The 23,680-nt window shown below is 40.2% G+C and overlaps 1 protein-coding gene across 3 annotated transcripts in view; it reads right to left on the bottom strand.

Annotated features, from left to right (window-relative positions):
• PLCG2 (phospholipase C gamma 2) overlaps nt 1-23,680 on the bottom strand; it is a 142,983-nt gene that overhangs the window by 86,930 nt on the left and 32,373 nt on the right. For 2 of the 3 annotated variants that reach the window (XM_070760457.1, XM_070760456.1), the window contains exons 3-4: nt 2,633-2,776; nt 652-745 (exon numbers count right to left, since the gene is read on the bottom strand). In XM_070760457.1, the coding sequence (XP_070616558.1) occupies nt 652-745; nt 2,633-2,776 (238 nt within the window). Of the gene's footprint in view, nt 1-651; nt 746-2,632; nt 2,777-12,370; nt 12,388-23,680 lie in introns of those variants that run through there. The other variant, XM_070760459.1, reaches the window with a different exon arrangement.

Genomic DNA, 23,680 nt, shown 5'->3' with positions numbered 1-23,680 from the left:
ACTATTTCCTGTATTTTATCTTACAATGGATATATGTTTATCCCAGGCATGTTTAAATTCAGTTACTGTGGATTTACCAACCACGTCTGCTGGAAGTTTGTTCCAAGGATCTACTATTCTTTCAGTAAAATAATATTTTCTCATGTTGCTTTTGATCTTTCCCCCAACTAACTTCAGATTGTGTCCCCTTGTTCTTGTGTTCACTTTCCTATTAAAAACACTTCCCTCCTGGACCTTATTTAACCCTTTAACATATTTAAATGTTTCGATCATGTCCCCCCTTTTCCTTCTGTCCTCCAGACTATACAGATTGAGTTCATGAAGTCTTTCCTGATACGTTTTATGCTTAAGACCTTCCACCATTTTTGTAGCCCGTCTTTGGACCCGTTCAATTTTGTCAATATCTTTTTGTAGGTGAGATCTCCAGAACTGAACACGGTATTCCAAATGTGGTCTCACCAGCACTCTATATAGCGGGATCATAATCTCCCTCTTCCTGCTTGTTATACCTCTAGCTATGCAGCCAAGCATCCTACTTGCTTTCCCTACCGCCTGACTGCACTGTTCACCCATTTTGAGACTGTCAGAAATCACTACCCCTAAATCCTTCTCTTCTGAAGTTTTTGCTAACACAGAACTGCCAATACATACCTCTCCGTAATTGCTGGGGTGCCTGCGTTGACAGCTTCCTGGTACAAAATATTCAACCCACAAAGCCATTTGTCAGCCTCCTCCTTGGAGTCAGCTGCCACGGAAAAGAAATATAAAGACGCAAATTAAGAAAGTTGATGATGGGGAGTGTGGGGGAAAAAACACACCCAAGAATGAGAAACATCTGTTATCCCAAAGCACGAGCTTCCTGATGCCAAGCATAAATTGATGCTTCTGAAGAAAAGCAAAATGTCTGAAAGGAATTCCTTGAATTAAAAATAAAAAGTTACTTTAAACTGGGGGTTCCCCCAACCCCCCACATCTGTAGACTGGCACTATTTTTTTTATTTTTTTATTTAATTGGATTTGTATGCCGCCCCTCTCCGAGGACTTGGGGCGGCTCACAGCATGTACAGAAAAAGAAGAAGAATAGCAATCCAATTAATGCATTAAAAAAACCAGTCTTTAAAATTCTAATTAAAAAGAAAAACCATCATTATCATTCATTCAACAATCAAACTAAAGCATTCATTGGTCGGGGGGGGGGGGGAGATCTAAGGAACTCCAGGCCTGGCGGCAAAGATGAGTTCTTAAACTCTTCCATAAGGCGAGGAGGGTGGGGGTAGTTCGAATCTCCGGAGGAAGCTGATTCCAGAGGGCCGGGGCCCCCATAGAGAAGGCTCTTCCCCTAGGTCCCGCCAGCCGACATTGTTTGGTTGATGGGACCCTAAGGAGACCAACTCTGTGGGACCTCACCGGTCGCTGGGATTCGTGCGGCAGAAGGCGGTCTCGGAGATAGTCTGGTCCTATGCCATGTAGGCTTTCTAGGTCATAACCAACACTTTGAATTGTGCCCGGAAACAGATTGGTAGCCAACTAATCTGCAGTATGCCATGAACTGGACCAAGGAAACAAGCAAAACCCCATCCGTGGGATGGAGGTAGCATGTGAAACCCGCCCCCTCTGCATTGTGAGTGGTCCTCATCCATCTCTAGTCGTGATAGATGCTGAGGAGGATGAGCCAGACCCATCTTGGTACCCTGGGCCAGTGGTGTTGCCAGCTGAGGCAGAGAGTGACAGTGAGGGAGAAATAGACCTGGATGAAACTGAAGGACTACCAGAGATGGCAGAGATGCCAATGACAGTAGAGTCTGACTTGGAGGAGGAGGAAGATCTGGAGCCTTTGCTGGATGCCTACTTTAGAAGACTAAAAAAAAAGACAAGAATACTTGTATGGAAAAAAGAAGTAGTCTGTAGTTTGTCAACTCTAGGGAATTGTTGACCACTTCCTATAGGTATTTAAAGGTGCCGTATGGGTAATTCGGGGTGGAGATACAATGTTTTCCAATGGAGTCGGATGATGTTTGAGGTCTCAGCCAGGTTATGCTAGCCACCTCTGTTATTTCCCTGCTAGAATCCTTGGAGAAAAAGTGCTCTGTCTGCTGAGATACTGAGAAGCTGTAATAGTAAGTCTGTGAAACCGGAGGCTCCTTATCTCATGGAGGAATGGACACATAGCTTTGGTCTTTGGCAGCAGACTAGCTGCAGAACTGTTATATCTTAATTACCCGCACTGAGTAACTGCCAAGATTATACCATATGCATGATTTTGGCTTGTAAAAAAGGAGACTTTATATATAAAAAGACTGATTTGAAATATCAGTGCGTGGAGTCCTCCTTTGTTTTCAAGCTGAGTGGTCCACAGAAAATTACACACACACACAGAACCTGTCCCTGGTGCCAAAAAAGGTTGGGAGCCCACTACTTTAAACTTTTGGAGCATGGGTTGTTGTCGCCCGTTTTAAGGTATGTGGACATCAACCTCCAGAAACTGAACCATATGAAAAAGCACTGCAGGATTTGGGTTTGGCTATACATACATATGCAGTTGGGAATAAATATTAAGAAGATGTCAACAAGCATTTGGAAGGATCTGCAATCCCATATTTTAAAAGAGAGATTCAGGCACAATAGGTTTTACCTGCTAGGCTCAAAGTGTTGAGAACAAATTGAGAGCCATAAAAAATGGTGAAGCAATGCTCCTCCTTCTGCCGTGCAGCTTTTCCACGCTCAAAATCCTTCGCATTTTTCCCCGGTCTGATTTCCTTGATTTCCGTTAAATCCACTGGAAAAAAAATGAAAGAAATCTAAAATGTCACGGTTATTTCAGCATCAGCAACCCTTTCTGCAGGATGGCGACTGGATCTCATTTCATAATCGGACTCTTGGGTAAAACCGCTATAGGAATCTCATTTGAGATTGGCGTTGATCAACAGCCCCCAAAACGTCACCATCTAGTCCAGTGTTTTTCAACCAGTGTGCCGCGGCACATTAGTGTGCCGTGGGACACGGTCAGGTGTGCCGCGAAGCTCAGAGAGAGAAAGAAAGAAAGAGAGAGAGAAAGAAAGAAAGAGAGAGAGAGAGAAAGAAAGCAAGAGAGAGAGAAAGAGAACAAGAGAAAGAAAGCAAGAGAGAGAAAGAGAGGGAGGGAAGGAGAGAGAGAGAAAGACATAGAGGTAGGGAGGGAGAGAGAAAGAGCAAAAAAGAGAGGAAGGAAGGAAGGAAGAGAAAGAGGGATGGAGAGAGAGAGAAAGAAAGAGGAAGGAAGGGAGAGAAAGAGGGAGAAATAGAGCGAAAGGGAGGAAGAGAGAGAATTTTTTTGTCCAAACTTTTTTTAGCACACACCCCCCGCCCCACTCAATGTGCCCCAGGGTTTCGTAAATGTAAAAAATGTGCCGCGGCTCAAAAAAGGTTGAAAATCACTGATCTAGTCAACAGAAAACTAGAGTGAGTTAATTGGTCATATGCAGAGATGGGCTGCTGGGGGTTTGCAGGGGGTTTGGGAGAACCTCTAGCTAAGATTCTGCGCAGTTCAGTCAGCCCCCAAATCCCACTCCTGGCTGGCCCCACCCACTCTCCTGCCCCTCCCTATACCGCCTGTTTTGGATGTAGGCAGTGAAGGGCTGCAAATTTTTTTACTACCAAGTGCTATTGCTAACATGATGGACTACTGTGTGAGCATGGCTTATTGTGTGGGTGCAGCTTGTCAGCCACTTGACCCAGTGGGAGTGGCTTGGCAATCATGTGACCTGGGGTGGCTTAAAGGTCATGTGACTAGGTGGGTGTGCCTTGCTGGCCAAGATAAGTTTTCAAATAGGTGCTTGGACTCTTTTTTCAGTTGATTAAGTCACATTATTTGTATAGCCACAAAAAGGACAAATGATAGACAGCATTATTAGAGCACAGTAACATTTTAAGGTTTTGTACTGAACCCACTGGGCGGCAATAGAAGTCGAATTAATAATAACAATAATAATAGAGGGGCGGCATACAAATCTAATAAATAATAATAAGAAGAACAACAACAACTTCTTCAGACTAGGCAAGTAGCTCAATTTTCTTTAATTAGATTAAATTAAAATGATTAAAAGCGTTTATGGATAAAAAGATACTATTTATTTCCTATTTTGAAAGTAATTAAGGATCATGCTAAGGTACTAAAGAAGGAAGGACAATAAAAAACTATTAAGTATTCAATAAATAGTGCATAAACTTACTACCCCCACTGTGTGTGTGTGTCCCCCCCCACCCCCATGAGGGCAGTATCCTGTTACTGGATGCAGGTTAAGTACAATCCTGCCTTGAAGCTATCCAGGCTGACAGCTGTCACGACCTCTTCTGAAAGTGAATTCCATAAACCAACGACCCTCTGGGTGAAGAAATATTTCCCTTTATTTGTCCTCACTTTCTTACCTGTGAGCTTTAGGGAGGGCCCCCTTGTCCAAGTATTGTGTGATAGAGAAAATATTTTTTCTCTATCCACCTTTTCTATCCCATGCATGATTTTATACACTTCGATCAAGTCACCCCTTAAACACCGTCTTTCAAGGCTGAAGAGACTAAGGCATTGCAACCTGATTTCGTAAGGGAGGGGCTCAATTTCCTTGATCATTCTTGTTGCCCTTTTTTGCATCTTTCCTTTGCACCTTTGTTGCCCTTTCCTAGTTTCTTGGACAGTAATGGTGAAGGGGTAGAGACAGGGGTGAAATCCAGCAGGTTCTAACATGTTCTGGAGAACAGGTAGTGGAAATTTTTAGTAGTTTGGAGAACCGGTAAGGGAAGGCAAATACCACTTCTGGCTGATCCCAGAGTGGAGAGGGAGTGGGAATTTTGCAGTATCTTGCAGTATGGGTGGGCACTGTGGTCGGACGGTAGGGAAAGCAAGTAGGATGCTTGGCTGCATAGCTAGAGGTATAACAAGTAGGAAGAGGGAGATAATGATCCCGCTATATAGAGCGCAGGTGAGACCACATTTGGAAAACTGTGTTCAGTTCTGAAGACCTCACCTACAAAAAGATATTGACAAAATTGAACGGATCCAAAGACGGGCTACAAGAATGGTGGAAGGCCTTAAGCAGAAAACGTATCAGGAAAGACTTCATGAACTCAATCTGTATAGTCTGGAGGACAGAAGGAAAAGGGGGGACATGATCGAAACATTTAAATATGTTAAAGGGTTAAATAAGGTTCAGGAGGGAAGTGTTTTTAATAGGAAAGTGAACACAAGAACAAGGGGACACTTCAGTTAGTTGGGAGAAAGATCAAAAGCAACATGAGAATATATTATTTTACTGAAAGAGTAGTAGATCCTTGGAACAAACTTCCAGCAAACATGGTTGATAAATCCACAGTAACTGAATTTAAACATGCCTGGGATAAACATAGATCCATCCTAAGATAAAATACAAAAAATAGTATAAGGGCAGACTAGATGGATCATGAGGTCTTTTTCTGCCGTCAATCTTCTATGTTTCTATGTTTCCTCTACCACGCCCACCAAGCCATGCCCACAAAACCATGCCCACAAAACCAGTAGTTTAAAAAAAAGGATTTCACCACTGGGTAGAGAGATGTATTTTCAGACTTGCAAAATTTTATTAATGTAACTTTACTGTAGATTTAAGGCTAGCATGTCTGGCTGTGCTCCTTGTCTGGACTACCTTGCAAGGGTGACCCTATGTTAGATATGAACCACATTTTCAGGGATATCAATCTTTGCACTTTTCCAAAACCATCATACAGGAGTATGATACAGAAGGTATTCTGGCAAAATCTACCCTAACGTAGACCCCCATATGTTGGAAATGTAAAAAAAGAACACGGAATATACTACCACATAAGGTGGTCATGTCAAATGGCACAAAATTATTGGATAAAAATTAAGATTTGGTTAAAGGAAATAACACAATGCGACACTGAATTAAGACCCAAGACTTATTTATTAGGAATTATTAGGACACCATACTAAATCAAATTACTACTTAATTATTGATATATTAACTGCCGCAACATTAGCATAAGCACAAAACTGGAAAGACAAAAATCTCCCAACAGACAACATAATAATTAATAAAGTTATAAACTTGCCGAAATGACCTGGCTTCCATATGAATTACAAAATAAACAAGAGAGAGACTTCTATATTGTACTGGAAAACTTCTACAAATGGCTAGAAATCAGAATAAAACAAACAAATAACAAAATGAAGGGGAAATTGTAAATAATAAATTTAATGATAATAGTTGGAAATATAGTTGACAAGACAGAAAAAGCACAGACTTATATAAATTTATAATTTATATTAAATTTATATTTTCTTCTTTATGAATTACCAGAAATGTAAAACAAGAAAATAAGAGTGTGTTACATAACTGCCTTTTATGTGTATGTATTGTAACAGTTGTGTTTCTGTACTATTTTTAATGTTTTTGTTTAATCGTTGTGGTTTTTTTTACTTTTCCGCTTTTTGTCTTTTGTTATACATCTAAATTTCAATAAAAATTTGCAAAAAAAGAAAAAAGAATTAGTATAAAAGACACTAGAAATGGGGGGAATATTACTTGTTTAACTAAGGAATTAATTTATCAAGGTTTAAAAAATAGAAGCAGAAGTGAGAAATGTGAATGTATAAACAATGATGAAATAATGGGTATAATTGAATAACTGAATAATGAACATCAAACAATTATGAGAAGTAAATTATTTGGAGGATGGATTATAAATGTGATCTCTATTTGATATCTATAATGTTTGATATTATCAATTGATTATAGATAAAACTGAGAAGAGGTTTAAATAAGTAGCGGGGAAAAATGTAAGAACTACTGAAGATAATGGCAAATAGGATTTGAGAATAATAGTTATAAATACTGTGTGTATAAGATCTACCATTTGTGCTTAAAAGAAATTATACCCAGCTGTAGTACACTGTTACTATGAATATAGACATTTTATATTTAACTCAAGAAAATTGTATTATAATAACAACAACAGTATCAGGATATCCACAGAAAGTCCTTTAGAAGCATAGAAGAGTGACGGCAGAAAAAGACCTCATGGTCCATCTTATACTATTTCCTGTATTTTATCTTAGGATGGATATATGTTTACCCCAGGCATGTTTAAATTCAGTTACTGTGGATTTACCAACCACGTCTGCTGGAAGTTTGCTCCAAGCATCTACTACTCAGTAGCAGCCTTGTTCTAGTATCAACCAGGAAGTTCCTTCTCATTCACCAGCTATTCCACATCTCAAAAAATGTTTACAGAACACAAAAGAGCCTTTTTTTCTAACAAATGGCAGCAGCTGGTCCTCCAAGAAGGACAAACAGGTCACAGCACAAGAAGAATGGCTGAAGGTTCAACCTGGATAAGTGAAATTAAAAGAGGTGGCTCATTGAATCTGTTCTATCCCAGCGATGAGCCACCCCAAGAAATAGGTCCACACACATGGATTTGACAAGATTTAAGCATGTAATTCCAACAGTTTAGTAGCAGAGAGGTTTAAATGCATCAGCAAAACAAGAAATAATCCCGTTCGATTTTAGCTGTCCATTAGAGTCTCAAACAGAAAACCAAACACCCAAATACACTGCTCAAAAAATTAAAAGGAACACTCAAATAACACATCCTAGATCTGAATGAATGAAATATTCTCATTGAATACTTTGTTCTGTACGAAGTTGAAGGTGCACAACGGAATGTGAAATTGATTGTCAATCAATGTTGCTTCTTAAGTGGACAGTTTGATATCACAGAAGATTGATTTACTTGAAATTATATTGTGTTGTTTTAAGTGTTCCCCTTATTTTTCTGACCAGTGTATATTTGAATATTTGTATTATTGCAAACACTTCCGTCTAGATAAAGGCAATTTGCCCTAAGAACTTAAAAATGTTCTGGTGATCTTAAACAATATGCTAAAATGATAAACTGGTTAAGTTAATAATGTAAGACATATAGGATTACACTAAAACAGATGTTAAAAGACCTCTGAATTCTATTTATGACTGACAATCCATTTCAGAGTTCTTATATATACATGCAAGTTATGATGCTCAATATATACATCATACATCTCCATAGAAAAATACATGTGTGTGTATATACTGTACATGTGTGTGTATATATATATATGTGTGTGAATGTATGTATGTATGTATACAGTAATCCCTCGCTACTCTTTCGCGGATTCGCTATTTCACGGGTTTTTCAAAGGAGGCTTAAATCCATTAAATCCATTAAAAAATTTAAATCCATTAAAAATTGATAAAATTCTTCTACAGTACGACTGTACTTTATTAAAGAAACTGGTAGGATATCACATGTAATTCCAGCTGAGAAACATTATAGAATGACTATTTAATGCAAAGGGTGGGTTTTAAAAGTCCAAATATTCGTTAAATACATAAAAAAATATATTTCCTCTACTTCACGGAAATTTCGTTTTTCACGGGTATATATAATTTGTGAACAGTAGAGTTTAAGGTGAATATTGATGTAATAATTTAGGGTATTTAAGTGTTAATTGTTTCTTTTTTGTTGTTTGTTATGTGTGCTTTATTAATAAAAAAGATTAATAAAAAATATAGAGATCATACAGTCATGATGCTAAATATGTATCATCCATCCATCCATCCATCATCTATCTACATACCTACCATATGTGTCTTTCTGTCTATTTTTGTCCCTGTCTCTGGTCTGTCTCGTTCTCTGTCTCTGTCTCTCTCTGTGTCTCTGTCTGTCCGTCTCTCCCCTCCCTCAATCTCTCCCTCCCCCTCTCTCCCCCCCCCCCCCTGTATAGGACTGGTGCTTCTCTGAGAATTTTGGTCTTCAAAATTATCCTTGGCCTCATAGTGGCCAAGCCAAGCATCAGCTTTGTCCATGTTGCGTTGTTCATTTTTTTTTTAATTATTAATTTTCCATAAAAATCACAAACAAACATACAAACACTTAACATGTAGTAGGGGTTACAATTACCCCTCTCATCTTAGAAGTCAATTTTTAATACAGAAAAAGAATATATTCTTAATTCATTAACTCAACATATGAATCTAAGTGAAAAGAAGAATTTTGTGCAAACATTATAATAACATAAAATTAATTTAATAAAATAAAAAAGAAGAAAATATAAAATAATTCTAATATATTCATACTTTCCCATAGCGTTTAATTTTTCTTTTTCTTTTTATCTATCCACATATAAACTTTATTCCAAATAATATAAAATTCAGATTCTTCTTGATTATTCAACCGTCTTGTCATCATATCCATCTCTGCACAGTCTAGAATTTTCTTTATTACATCTTCTTCTTTGGGAGTATTTTCTCCCTTCCAATTTTGTGCATCATGTTGTGTTGCTCAAAGGTGGGGGTGTTCCCATTTTAAAAAAAATTGAAAGGGAAGTTAACATGACATAAGCAGAGTATTAAGTTCAAATATCAGGTTTATTTCCAACGATGTTTCGGAGCCTGCCGTGACCGCACGTCCATTCTTAGAAAAGGAATTCGAAAGGCCGCCGAAGCGTTTTGCCTGGACATGTTCAAAAATGCTTCCTCATGCTAAGTTTTTATTAAAATAATTGCATTATACATGGAACAGAAAGGAAGACCAAAAAACTGGTGTGCGTTCTTTCGATAAAGCACTGACTCAAGAAGAGAGGAAGTGGTTTCATTCCACTATGCAAAGTGGATGTGAGAACAGACAGATCTTCCCACAGGTTAAGAAGGGTTAGAGTTTGAACAGCCACGAATAAATTGAGTGTTTCAGTCTACAGCCGGAATTATCTCCCATGCTATTTACATGATGTAGTCGTAGGCCATTTCCTGAATAAGTGTAAGGTGTAAATTTGAACAAGTGTGGAATGGAATGGGATGGGAATAGAGTAGAGTAGAGTAGAGTAGAGTAGAGTAGAGTAGAGTAGAGTAGAATAGAATTCTTTATTGGCCAAGTGTGACAGGACACACAAGGAATTTGTCTTTGGTGCACATGCTCTCAGTGTACATAAAAGAAAAGATAAGTTTGCCAAGAACCATAAGGTACAACACTTAATGATAGTCCAGGTATAAATAAGCAATCAAATCATATTGGGAACCAGACAATATAATGATATAAGCCATAAAGTTACAGTCATACAGTCATTTGTGGGAGGAGATGGGTGATGGGAACAATGAGAAGATGCACTAATAGTAATGCAGACTTAGGAAAAAGTTTGACAATGCTGAGGAAATTATTTGTTTAGCAGAGTAATGGGGTTGGGGGAAAAGATGTCCTTGTGTCTAGTAGTCTTTTCCCATGGTCTTAGGCGACCCCTGTGAACCGGTTGTTCCACCCCCCAAAGGGGTCCCGACCCCCAGGTTGAGAACCATTGCTCTGGAAAGGGTGCAGAGAAGAGTAACAAAGAGAATTGGGGGGCTGAAGGCTAAAACATATGAAGAACAGTCAGGAACTAGGTATGTCTAGTTTAATGAAAAGACTAAGGGTGACATGATAGCATGTTCCAATATCTCAGGGGCTGCCACAAAGAAGTGGGAGTCAGGCTATTCTGCAAAGCTTCTGAGGGTAGAACAAGAAGCAATAGGTGGAAACTAAACAAGGACAGAAGCAACTTGGAACTAAGGAGACATTTCCTGACAGTGAGAACAATTAATCAGTGGAACAGCTTGCCTCCAGAGGTTGTGAATGCTCCAACACTGGAAGCTTTTAAGAAGATGTTGGGTAACCATTTGTCTGAAGTGGTGTAAGGTTTTCTGCCAAAGTAGGAGGTTGGACTAGAACAGTGTTTCCCAACCTTGGCAACTTGAAGATATCTGGACTTCAAATCCCAGAATTCCCCAGCCAGCATTCGCTGGCTGGGGTATTCTGGGAGTTGAAGTCCAAATATCTTCAAGTTGCCAAGGTTGGGAAACACTGGACTAGAAGACCTCCAAGGTACTTTCCAATTCTGTTATTCTACTCTATTCTATTCCATTGCCATCTCTAAGTACCTCCAGACTTCAGTACTTATGTAAAAGGCAAAGTAGATCGATAATAGTTAATGGGTTCACTACGTATTTGTTTGTAAAAGAATGTTGGCCCAACTTTAAATGATTAACAAAGGAAAGGAAATGGGAGGAAGGGATGGAAAGGAAAGGAAAGGAAAAGGAAGACTCAAGTTAAAGCCAAATAAAAAATTGGTATTAAGATTATAAATGGGAAGGAGAGTCTAGCCATTTCCCCCCTCCTTTATATCAAATTTAGAGAGAAGTCTAACTAAGTACTCCCCCAAGAATCAATACCGGTTCTAGCAAGATATAAACACTGTTGAATAAATAAAGCAGACACCAACTGAAACAAAGGAAATTCGATTCCATATTTTCAGAAAAATACAAAAGTAAGCCGTTTTCCCCACTACACTCTTTCCCTCCGTTCACAAAATAGAGGTGTAAAACAGAATGCAAATACAAACAATGGTGTGTGTGTGTGTGTGTTTTCCCGGAAAGTCAACATGACCAATATTTTCACAAATCAGCCTTGGATATGGAAAAAGTTTTAAAAGCCATTGTTTCCTTTGCAAATTTTATCTCACCAACCCCAAACAGTGAAAACAATAGCTTAATTCTTGTTTCACCTTGCTTGGGATTGTGTTTTATGTAGCTGGAAACACACCTGACAACTCAGGGGGTTAAAAAAAAAGGTTTATCAGTTATGAGTATCAGCTTCATTACTTCTGCATGCCTCGCTTACTGCAACTTGGAGGCTAAAGCATTGCAAGAAGAGTTGCAGGAATTGGCCAATCTAAAGAAAAGAAGGACTAGGAGCTTTGATTGTTAGTAGTGCAGATTCTTATAGAGAATACAAAAAAAAAATCTTGTTCAAGCAGTGTTCCAATATCTCAGGGGTTGCCACAGAGAAGAGGGAGTCAAGCTATTCTCCAAAGCACCTGAGGGTAGGACAAGAAGCAATGGGTGGAAACTAAACAAGGAGAGAAGCAACTTAGAACGTAGGAGAAATTTCCTGACAGTTAGAACAATTGATCCATGGAAGAACTTGCCTCCAGACTTTGTGAATGCTCCAACACTGGAAGTTTTTAAGAAGATGTTGGATAACCATCTGTCTGAAGTAGTGTAGGGTTTCCTGCCTAAGCTGGGGGATGGACTAGAAGACCTCCAAGGTCCCTTCAAACTCTGTTGTTGTTGTTGTTGTTGTTGTTGTTGTTATTATTATTATTATTATTATTATTAGTAATAATAAATAATATAAAAGCAATAATTGAGTCTCCGGAGAGGGGTGGCATACAAATCTAATAAATTATTATTATTAAATTATTATTTTGAACTACCCGGATTTTCAGATTTCCCCCTCCAATGTTTACAGTGATGCCACCAAGGCGGATACTCACAAAATCCTTCTATCTTGTCTGCCATATGAAGAACAGTTGCAGGAACTGGGTATGTCTAATTTAAAATGAAAAGAAGGACCAGGGGAGACATGATAGCAGTCTTCCAATATCTCAGGGGCTGCCACAAAGAAGAGGGAGCCCAACTATTCTCCAAAGTACTTGAGGGTAGAACAAGAAGCAATGGGATGAAATTAATCAAGGAGAGAAGCAGTCTAGAACTAAGGAGACATTTCCTGACAGTTAGAACAATTAACCAGTGGAACAACTTGCCTCCAGAAGTTATGAATACACCAACATTGGAGGTTTTAAAGAACATATTGGATAACCATTTGTCTGAAGTGGTGTAGGGTTTCCTGCCTAAGCTTGGGGTTGGACTAGAAGACCTCCAAGGTCCCTTCTAACTATTATTCTGTTATTTTGTCAAGTGAACCAGGTGAAATTGAAGCCTTATTTGAAAAGAAACCATCACAAAAACAACATATATGATAGAAAAAACCATGCTCTTTCTAATGAAATAAAAATGAAGAAGATTATCAGTGAGAAAACAGAGAGTGATAGAAAAAAACATGCTCTTTCTAATGAAGTTGATTGAAGGTTATGAAACAGAACTCTGTTTTCTCACCTTCAATCATCTTCATTTTTATTTCATTAGAAAGAGCATGTTTTTTTCCTATCATATATGTTGTTTTTGTGATGGTTTCTTTTCAAATAAGGCTGCAAAAATCAGACAACTGGATACCTGGTCCACTTGACAAATAATGACCCTTATTCCTTCTGATTTCTTTTTCTTAAAAGCTGAACTGCTTCTTTATAAATATTGCACTTCTGTAATCATCCTGAGAATAAAAATGGGAAAAAGCAACACAAATGTAAAAAAACATACAAGATACTCAGTGTTGTGGTTAACAGCTGTGATGTTACTGTGTTCAATTTTGGAGACCTCACCTACAAAAAGATATTGACAAAATTGAACGGGTTCAAAGACGGGCTACAAGAATGGTGGAAGGCCTTAAGCATAAAACGTATCAGGAAAGACTTAATGAACTCAATCTGTATAGTCTGGAGGACAGAAGGAAAAGGGGGGACATGATCGAAACATTTAAATATGTTGAAGGGTTAAATAAGGTTCAGGAGGGAAGTGTTTTTAATAGGAAAGTGAACACAAGAACAAGGGGGCACAATCTGAAGTTAGTTGGGGGAAAGATCAAAAGCAACGTGAGAAAATATTATTTCACTGAAAGAGTAGTAGATCCTTGGAACAAACTTCCAGCAGACATGGTGGGTAAATCCACAGTAACTGAATGTAAACATGCCTGAGATAAACATAGATCCATTGTAAGATAAAATACAGGAAATAATATAAGGGCAGACTAGATGGACCATGAGGTCTTTTCCTGCTGTCAATCTTCTATGTTTCTATGTTTCTATGCGCTAATTTGTAGTCCTAGTGCCATTTCTCATTCTTCATCCTTCAAAATCACTTACACTGGGAAAACTGAGTCTCCGGAGAGGGGCGGCATACAAATCCAATCAATCAATCAATCAATCAATCAATCAATCAATCAATCTGGATCTGAGTTTCCCACCCAATTGAAAGTTCACATCCCTTGTCCCCCACTCACAAACTTGTCACATTGCCCACTCAGATTGTGCCAGCATAGTAAGTCCTCCTTCCACTTCCGCCCACGTAGGTGGGCATAGGATGGCCTTGAACCACTCAAAAGAATGCATTGTGACTGGATCTGTCCCCTCATGAAAATCACCCCTCCCAAGTTCCCATAAACATCAGGCCGTCCATAGATAGTGCGGCAAGCCGTTAATTTATCACCAACTTCTGCATCGGCTTGACTGATCCAGGAGAGGCTTCTGCCGGGGGCTTTAGCAAATGTAAATTTAAGCCCACTGGGCAAAATTCAATGCTATAATTCAGAGTTCTGCAGATTAACATGTCACTGAAAGTCAAAAATATATCAGATTTTTTAAAAGGATAGGGAAGTGCTAGTAAGGTTCGTAATATCTTCATTCCATCAATTCTTCATCTCTACCCTCGTTCTCAGCTTCAGGTGATCGAGCAGGAATAATAGCATTTCTCACTCATTTTTTTTAGTTTAGTTTAGTTTAGTAGCTTTAGTTTTCAAAGCTCAGACCCGAACACCTTTTTTTTCTACAAGACAGTTGCAGTTTTGTGTTTGAATGTATGAATCTACCCTTATTTTGTTTATTTTCTGGTTCTCTGTCCATTTATGCAGATGTAAACACAGATCAATTTCCGTTTTATTTTTCTTGTGGATATATTCCATCTACCATCTATACTTGAATTTTTCTTCTCTTACCTCCTCTTCTCTTACCTCTTCCTTCCTTTTTTCTTTCTCCCTCTCCTTCCTCTCTTTCTCTCCTTCCTTCCTTTCCTTCTCTTCCTTCCTTTTCCCTCTCCTTCCTTCTTTTTTCCTTCTTTTGTTCCTTCCTTCCTCCCCTATCTTTCCTTCTTTTATTTCTTCCTTTTCTTGTCTTCTTTTGTTTCTTTCTTTCTCCCTTCCTTTTCTTTCCTTTTGTGCCTTCCTTCCTCCTTTCCTTTCCTTTCCTTCCCTTTCAATAACCTATGAAATAAAAGCAAGAAAAAGATTTACAATTCATATGTGACTAAGAATTTAGAGGTTTAATGCACACTGCGTGAAAACAAAAAAACTGCTGGAAGGTATGTCTTTTTTTTTCTGTCACTGTTTCCTTTTCCTCTTCTGATTTTCAACAGGTTAAACTTCCTACCTAGGGCCTGGCTTTTAAATGGGGCAGGTGCGCAAATATCAATTGGTAAAAATAGGCACTCAGATGATGGCAGAAGAGGACATGTGACTGCCTCCGTCATGCCGTCCAATCATGCAAATGTTCACCTCTGTTTCCATATAGGTGAAAGTTAACTAATTTTAGTTTTTCACTTGGGCGTAGGAGAGAAAATTAAAGGGTGGGTCAAAAGTCCACGTGAGATTTTTTTTTTCTCTCTAAAGAGGCAAGAACAAAGTTAAGATTTACCAAAATGTAGTTGTGAGATATTGTGGCAATTAATGAAGGTTAAAGGAGGAGCTGGGTATGTCTATGTTTGATGAAAAGAAGGACTACAGGAGACATGATAGCAGTGTTCCAATAAGTAAGTAAGTAAGTAAGTAAGTAAGTAAGTAAGTAAGTAAGTAAGTAAGTAAGGAAGGAAGGAAGGAAGGAAGGAAGGAAGGAAGGAAGGAAGGAAGGAAGGAAGGAAGGTAGGTGTCAACCTACTCTCCAAAGCACCTGAGGATAGACCAAGAAGCAACGGATGGAAACTGATCAAGAAGAAAAGCAACTGCAAAAACTATGGACTACGGGAACCAATAGCACTACTCAGGTGACCTTGAAGATCAGTGGTTCTCAACCTTTCTAATGCTGCGACCCCTTAATACAGTTGTGGTGACTCCCAACCATACGTCTAGACCAATTCTCCGAACAGAGCTTGAAGCTGATTGGCAAGAAGGTCAGAGGGACACTCCCCCTGTAAACACCTGATTGGTCGGATTGTAAAAATATGTTCTAAGGCAGTGTTTCCCAACCTTGGCAACTTGAAAATATTTGGACTTCAACTCCTAGAATTCCCCAGTCAGCGGATGCTGGCTGGGGAATTCTGGGAGTTGAAGTCCAGATATCTTCAAGTTGCCAAGATTGGGAAACGCTGTTCTAGGGTGCCAGAATAGAAGCTTTAGTTGCTAACACCAGGTGAAATTTGTCTTTTTCCAGGGTCTTTGGCGACCCCTATGACCCCCCCCAAAAAAGCGTCCCGGACCACAGGTCGAGAGCCAGTGACATGGGTAAATATCCAGGTGCTCCAATGACCCTCTAAAACAGTGATTCTCAACCTTCCTAAAACCCCACCCTTTAATACAGTCCTAGTGTTGTGGTGACCCCCAACCATAAAATAATAAAATTACTAGAAAAATTCAGGGGTGGGATTCTAACATACCTCACTGCTGGTTCACTTCCTCCTGTGCCGCATGGGGATGCAGAGTGCCAATTTTGAAAAAATATTGCAAAAAAAGAGAAAACAAAGCTGAAAACAAAATGGCGACCCACGCGCAGTTTCCATAATACTGGTGTGGGTTTTTTTGCAGTAGTCTATTTGCATGTGGATAGACCCGCCTGGTGACAGATAGTGGAGCGGTGTCTTGATTCCTAAGACCATTGGAAAGAGGTGTTTTCCCGATGGTCTTAGGCGAGCTCTGTGAAAGGGTCACTGAGTGGTCAAAGCAATGGAAACTGCAGTTTAATGTTTCCAAATGTGAAATAATGCACTTGGGGAAAAGGAATCCTCAATCTGAGTATTGTATTGGCACTTCTGTGTTAGCAAAAACTTCAGAAGAGAAGGATTTAGGGGTAGTGATTTCTGACAGTCTCAAAATGGGTGAACAGCGCGGTCAGGCAAGTAGGGAAAGCGAGTAGAATGCTTGGCTGCATAGCTAGAGGTATAACAAGCAGGAAGAGGGAGATTGTGATCCCGCTGTATAGAGCGCTGGTAAGATGCCATTTGGAATACCGTGTTCAGTTCTGGAGACCTCACCTACAAAAAGATATTGATAAAATTGAACAGGTCCAAAGACGGGCTACAAAAATGGTGGATGGTCTTAAGCATCAAACTTATCAGGAAAGATTTAATGAACTCAATCTGTATAGTCTGGAGAACAGAAGGGAAAGGGGGGGCATGATTGAAACATTTAAATATATTAAAAAACATAATATTATGTTTTTTAATTCTATGTTTGTATTGTTTTTGTATTGTCATTATGCATTTATATATGTAAATAAAATTTATATTAAAAAAATAAACATTTAAATATATTTATATTTAAATAAATATAATATCCAGCATTATATTTAAATAAGGTTCAGGAGGGAAGTGTTTTTAATAGGAAAGTGAACACAGGAACAAGGGGGTGCAATCCGAGGTTAGTTGGGGGAAAGATCAGAAGCAACGTGAGAAAATATTATTTGACTGAAAGAGTAGTAGACGCTTGGAACAAACTTCCAGCAGACGTGGTTGGCAAATCCACAGTAACTGAATTTAAACATGCCTGGGAGAAACATAGATCCATCCTAAGATAAAATACAGGAAATAGTATAAGGGCAGACTAGATGGACCAGGAGGTCTTTTTCTGCCGTCAATCTTCTATGTTTCTATTCCCCACTATCCTGTCAGAGACTAAGAAGCTTCTCGGATGAGAAGCGAAACGTCTTCAAAAGTCCCTTGTGGGACAACCATGACCTGGATGACTGAGAATCTTCTCCAGGTCCCGTCGACTAAACAATGTCATCTGGCAGGACGCAGGGGAAGAGCCTTCTCTGTGGCAGCCCCAACCCTCTGGAACCAGCTCCCCCCAGAGATTAGGATTTCCCCCACCCTCCTTGCCTTTCGTAAACTCCTTAAAACCCACTTCTGCCGTCAGGCATGGGGGAATTGAAACATCTCCCCCTTGCCCGTGTAGTTTTTGTGTATGATTCGATTGTGTGCCTGTTTTTTATATACTGGGGCTCTTTTGGATTTTTTAACTTAAAACTGTAATTTAGATTGCGAAATATTAGATTTGTTACTATGTTTTGTTTACCATTGTTGTGAGCCGCCCCGAGTCTACGGAGAGGGACGGCATATAAATCCAATAAATCTAATCTAATCTAATCTCTATAGACTTTAACTTAGAACGGAGGAGAAATTTCCTGAGAGTGAGACCAATCACCCAGTAGAAGAAGAACTTGCCTTCAGACGTTGTGGGGAAAAGCAAGGACCGAGTGACGGGCCACTGCAGGGCTTCCGTGTGTTTAAAAAAAGAGGAAATGGATGTTTTGCGCTACGTTAGCACATAACATTAACTTTTGCAGAGGGATGGACTATATTTAAACTTTCAAAACATCCGAAGAGCGTCCAGCAAAGAACGCAGCTGGAGCAACAACTGTCTTGCGTGGCTTATTTCCAAAGAGATATACGAAAACCCCAAAATCCCAACACCAAGATGGGTGGGGGCCCTCTGCCCTCAACCCCCCCCCCCCCCCCGGGGCCAGGAAGTTAGCTTTAAGCAATGGATGACACTGAAGACAAGAACAACGAAAAAAATGGCAGCTTGGCTTTTAAGAGCACGAAAATCTGTGATTCTCTTCGAAACGGCTTTTTAGATCCGGATGTACATTGAAGCCTGTTTGAGTGTGTAAAACACAGCGTCGCGGAATACAGACTCTCGAGCCTCGGCAGGCGCTTTCCAGCCGATTGAAGCCGGAGTTACAACTCTTCACCGTGCAAGAAATCAAATGACTTTTGCAGAGCTGCAGCTTCTCACCAAAGAGGAAGTGTCAGGGAATCTAATAAAGGGGTAGGTTTGCTCTGCCGTGAATCACCCACGAAGGCAGAAGTGACAGTTCAGTGATAGTGCAGGAAAGGCAACAACTTTCTCCCTCTCGGGAAGCGGCAATTGGACGGAGGGTCTGAAATTGCACCTTGTTACGGTTTTAGTGAGAACCGGACGCCTTGGGGAGAGACAAGGAGCAACAAAGCCTTCTGATAAAAGCCCCAGTGTGGAATTCGCAACAAGTCAATCAATCAAAATAGAAACTTAATACGAACCGCTCCAAACTTGACTGTAAAAAATATGATTTCAACAATTGAGTTGTCGAAGCGTGGAACTCATTGCCGGACTAAATTGTGTCAACCCCTAACCCACAACATTTCTCCCTTAGACTCTCCACGATTGACCTCTCCAGGTTCCTAAGAGGCCAGTAAGGGGCGTACATAAGTGCACTGGTATGCCTTTTGTCCCCTGTCCAATTGTCTCTCCTTTCTCTCACTTATCATATATATTTTCTTTCTTTCATATATCCTGCCCTCTAAGTTCACTTTACCCCTATATATATTACTACATGTCTATTTTTCTTCCTATGTATTTGTGTATTGGACAAATGAATAAATAAATAAAATAAATAAAATGGAAGATATCTTGGAGGTCTTCTAGTCCAGTCTCCTGCTCAAACCAGAGACCCTGTACCCGTGATGTGAACCTATGGCATGGGTGCCACAAGGGGCAGGTGAAGCCATATCTGCTGGCACGCGAACTATTGCTCTAGCTCAGCTCCAATGTGCATAAGTGTGCTAGCCAGCTGATTTTTGACTCGCACAAAAATCGAGGGTATTTGGGAGGGTATTTTTGGCATCCAGAGAGCCTCCGGGGGGATGTGTGAAGGCGTTTTCACACGCCTCTCCTGCTCCATGGAAGCCTTTGGAGCCTGGGGAGGGTGAAACACGAGCATACTGGGCCCACCAGAAGTTGGGAAACAGGCCATTTTCAGCCTCCAGAGGGCCTCTGCAGGGCAAGGGAAGCTGTTTTTGCCTTCCCCAGGCATTGAATTATGGGTGTGGGCATTTGCGCATGCATGATAGCGCACGCACACGCTCTTTTGGCACCCGAGGAAATAAAAGATTTGCCACCACTGCCCTATACTCATGATGGTGAACCTATGGCACGGGTGCCACAGGGGGCAGGCAGAGTTATATCGGAGGGCACACGAGGAGGCACCTGGACTTTCTTGTTGAAGAAGCTTCTTGAATGAGAAGCAAAAAACATCTTCAAAAGGGAAAAAAACCCAAGGAAGTCCAGTTTGCTTCCAATTTTAAAGACTGTTCAAGAAAAGCTTTCACAATTCCTCTCGGTTAGTATAATGAATAGGTTCTTCTCATTGGTACTTCCACATCCTGACTCTTGGTTAGCAGGCTTTGACTGGCCCAGAACTGTCCAGATGTTGTCCTATGCCAGGGACCTAACAGCTGTGGCTTCAATGAGCATGTAATTTTGGCTTCCTTTGCTCGCCTTTGATCTTCTCTTTCATGTTTAAAGAAATGCTCTCTTCTTTCCTTCAGACCCAGTGATACCTGGATCCAGACAGGATCTTTTGCTCCCAAGTTTGTTATGTGGATATTTGGCCATGCCATCTCCCTTGTCAAAAGGGAGTTTTTGTTTCTTGTCAGGTTCTTATTAATGAGTCCCTTATCCAATGTCATTTAAAGTCTGGTAAAACTTTACCCTCCTGCCATAAACTTTACCCTCCCAGTCCTCAGAGAGGGGGACGGCATACAAATCTAATAAGTAATAAATAATAAATAATTCTTATTAAATGCATTATTTCATGAATAAAGAAACTCCATTTATTTCTCTGCTCTTCTGGAATTCAAACACATTTCATACAGGCACTTATCTGTTGGTCCGTTATCTCCCTTAACTGCATTTCGCACATTCCTTCTCCTTCTCCACTTAACAAGATTTATTTTCCTAACAGCATGATTTCTAAAACAGCAGCCCTGACTGTTAATCAACACAGAATACTTTTGCTTACTTGGGAACGGCAGAGAAAAACCTCCATTTTTTCTCTTCGGCAACGTTGAAACTCCACCCTTCTTCCCCACTGACCCCCTGATGTGCCAAATACATCACTGCAGTATTTAACCCATTCCTCTCCTTAATATCTTCTTCTAGACACCTGTTCTCTACATTTTTGGGCCCTTCTGAATTTAGGGTTAACCCAGCGAGCGTCTGATTCTCCCTCGCTAGATCCTGAACTCATAGCCCCATCCTGTGGCTGGCTTCCCACCTGTTCTACTACCTGTAACCCCGGGCCCCCCACTAATTCATAAACACTATCTGAATCAGAGTCCTCAATATCTTCATCATCCTCCAACTGACCAGGAGTATGTACAACAACAACAACAACAACAACAACAATAAATGGGTGTGCCATCCTGTTAGTAGGTTGTGTTTTCCAGTATTAATAATTTCCTATTCATTAAATTTATCCAATCTTTTATCCAAGTTAGAGAAGTTGTTTTATGATATAATTTCCAGCCTTGGAGCCATAGCCCCACCCACCCCTGCTCTTACTGTCTTGTACATTTGTAATTTTTATCCTTGGTTTCTTATTTTGCCAAATATACACTGCTCAAAAAAATAAAAAGCGCCTCCTAGATCTGAATGAATGAAATAGTCTCACTGAATACTTTGTTCTGTACTTTGTTTTGTACTCTGTACAAAAGTTGAATGTGCTGACAACATGTGAAATTGATTGTCAACCAGTGTTGCTTCCTAAGTGGACAGTTTGATTTCACAGAAGTTTGATTTACTTGGAGTTATATTGTTAGCTTTATTTTTTTTGAGAAGTATATTTAGTTATAGTTCTGTTAATTTCATTTAAAAAATTAGCGTCTAATTTGATTGGTGTTGCTTGAAATAAGTATAGGAATTTAGGAAGTATGCTCATTTTAATTGTAGCCATTCTTCCAAGAAATGATCTAATGAGCTTTCTTAGTAGCCGCCAAACACAGTTTAAAGCAGTCTTTTCTGAACACCGGTTGTTAATTCAACTTCGTTAACAGCCAATGGGAGTGCATAAAATAACAACTCAATTCTGAGTAAACAGTCTTGTAGATAACAGCAATCTTATGGTGGTTGGCAAAATGCCCAGAAGCAATTTGCAGGAAAAATGCCAAGAGAGAGATCAAGAGCCAATCAGACATTTCAGGAGTCAAGACACGAAGGAATATGAATGTAGTTGTTTCCCACAAATTGGCTCCTTCATGATCGTCCCTTAAATAGGCTAGGGGAGTGGCCAATTATCCCATGCCTTACTCCCAAGGAGACCTCCTTCTGAGGAATCATTCCTGCCTTTTGGCAGCTCTGCGTCTCCATGCATTAAGAATAGGTTCCTCCTCTTCTTCCTCATCACCGATGGCAGCTTTTGGAAGTTCTGAAGGCCCTGGTAGAATCTCCACCTTTGGCACCGAGTCCTCTCCAGCCTCCTTACTGTCCGACTCGGGTGCCAGCTGCACAGACCACTGCCGCATCACCACATCAGCCTCTTCACTGTCGGAGTCAGCTACCAGCTGCATGGTCTGCTGGCGGGCCACAACAGGATCAGCCACAAAAGCCGTTCATCATAACGACGTTACATTTTGGATTGGATAAAAAAGGCAAGCTAGCATTTGCAGGGAACCAGTTAATAGTCTGCTTGGAAGGGGGGAGATTACGATCCAACTCTATATTTGTGGCAGGAAGGCAAAAACCACAAACTGGAATGATTGGTGTTTTGCACATTTTTCAAAATGCTGGAACTCGGGACATCAGCCCTGAAAGAGATCAAACTTCTAAAAGAAGTCCAGGATGCAATACTATGCCCTGTTCCTTGGGAGTAAGGACCAATTACTTCAAGTGGCTATTAAGTCATTTATTTCAATCAAAGGTCTGCGCATGCAGAAAAATCAGGCTACCAAAAAAATCAAAAGGAGGAGAAGAACCATCAAGCAGTAGTAAGCAATACTACAAACTGAACGTGTTTTGTTCTAATAAATTATAACACAATCTTATAATATGTCGAGGAGCTTTACGGCAGTGGTTCTCAACCTGGGGGTCAGGACCCCTTTGGGGGAGTTGAACGGCCATTTCACAGGGGGCGCCTAAGACCATGGGAAAAGACATATTTTCCATGGTGTTAGGAACCTAAAGTTTCTATTCTGGCGCCTTGGAACATATTTTTATAATCCGACCAATCAGGTGTTTACAGTGGGAGTGTCCCTCTGTCCTTCCTGCCAATCAGCTTAAAGCTCTGTTGAGAGAATTGGTGTTGTTGTGGTTAGCTCTGGCCCAGCTCCTGCCCCAAGGGCTGTGGATGTGGGGGAGACATCCACATGCTGCAGGCCTGTTTTGCCCCCGGTGGAATCTGCTGATAAAGGCTCCTCTGACCAAGAAGACATGAGTGACAGGGAGGAGGAGAGTGTGGCAGACAGCTAAGAAGGAGATCAATTATCTAGCTCCTCCTTGGATTCAGAACAAGAGTTAATGATACAGCCACGCATGCGGAGAGCGATGCATAGGCAACAACAACTGAGAGATTATTATCAAAGAAAATGAGGCTACCTGTGGTTGGGTGGGGCTGTGGTAATTAGTGAGGACGCTATAAATAGCAGCCTGTGGGTTTGGCCATTGTGGAGGATTATCTGATCGTTGAGTTTCGTGACTGCTTTACTGACTTTGACCTTTTGTGTGCTGAATTTCCCCCGCTTTGAAACTAAACCAGGGCAAAGTGTGTTTCACTTTGTGAAAGGAGGACTGTGAATTGCCTCACAGCTGCAAGCTAAGTATCACAGAACTGATAAGGGACTTGTACAAATTACCAGTTTGTTTGGAGACGAGTGCTCTTTGCTATACCAAAAGAGGGCTTAGTTTAAGTGAATTTTCATTATAAAGAACATTGTTTTGAATTTTCAAACGT

Source organism: Erythrolamprus reginae, chromosome 9 (genome assembly GCF_031021105.1).
Source record: "Erythrolamprus reginae isolate rEryReg1 chromosome 9, rEryReg1.hap1, whole genome shotgun sequence".
Classification (NCBI taxonomy): Eukaryota; Metazoa; Chordata; class Lepidosauria; order Squamata; family Dipsadidae; genus Erythrolamprus; species Erythrolamprus reginae.
The sequence above is the reverse complement of the archived record's forward strand: the minus strand, read 5'-3'. Positions and strand labels throughout refer to the sequence as shown.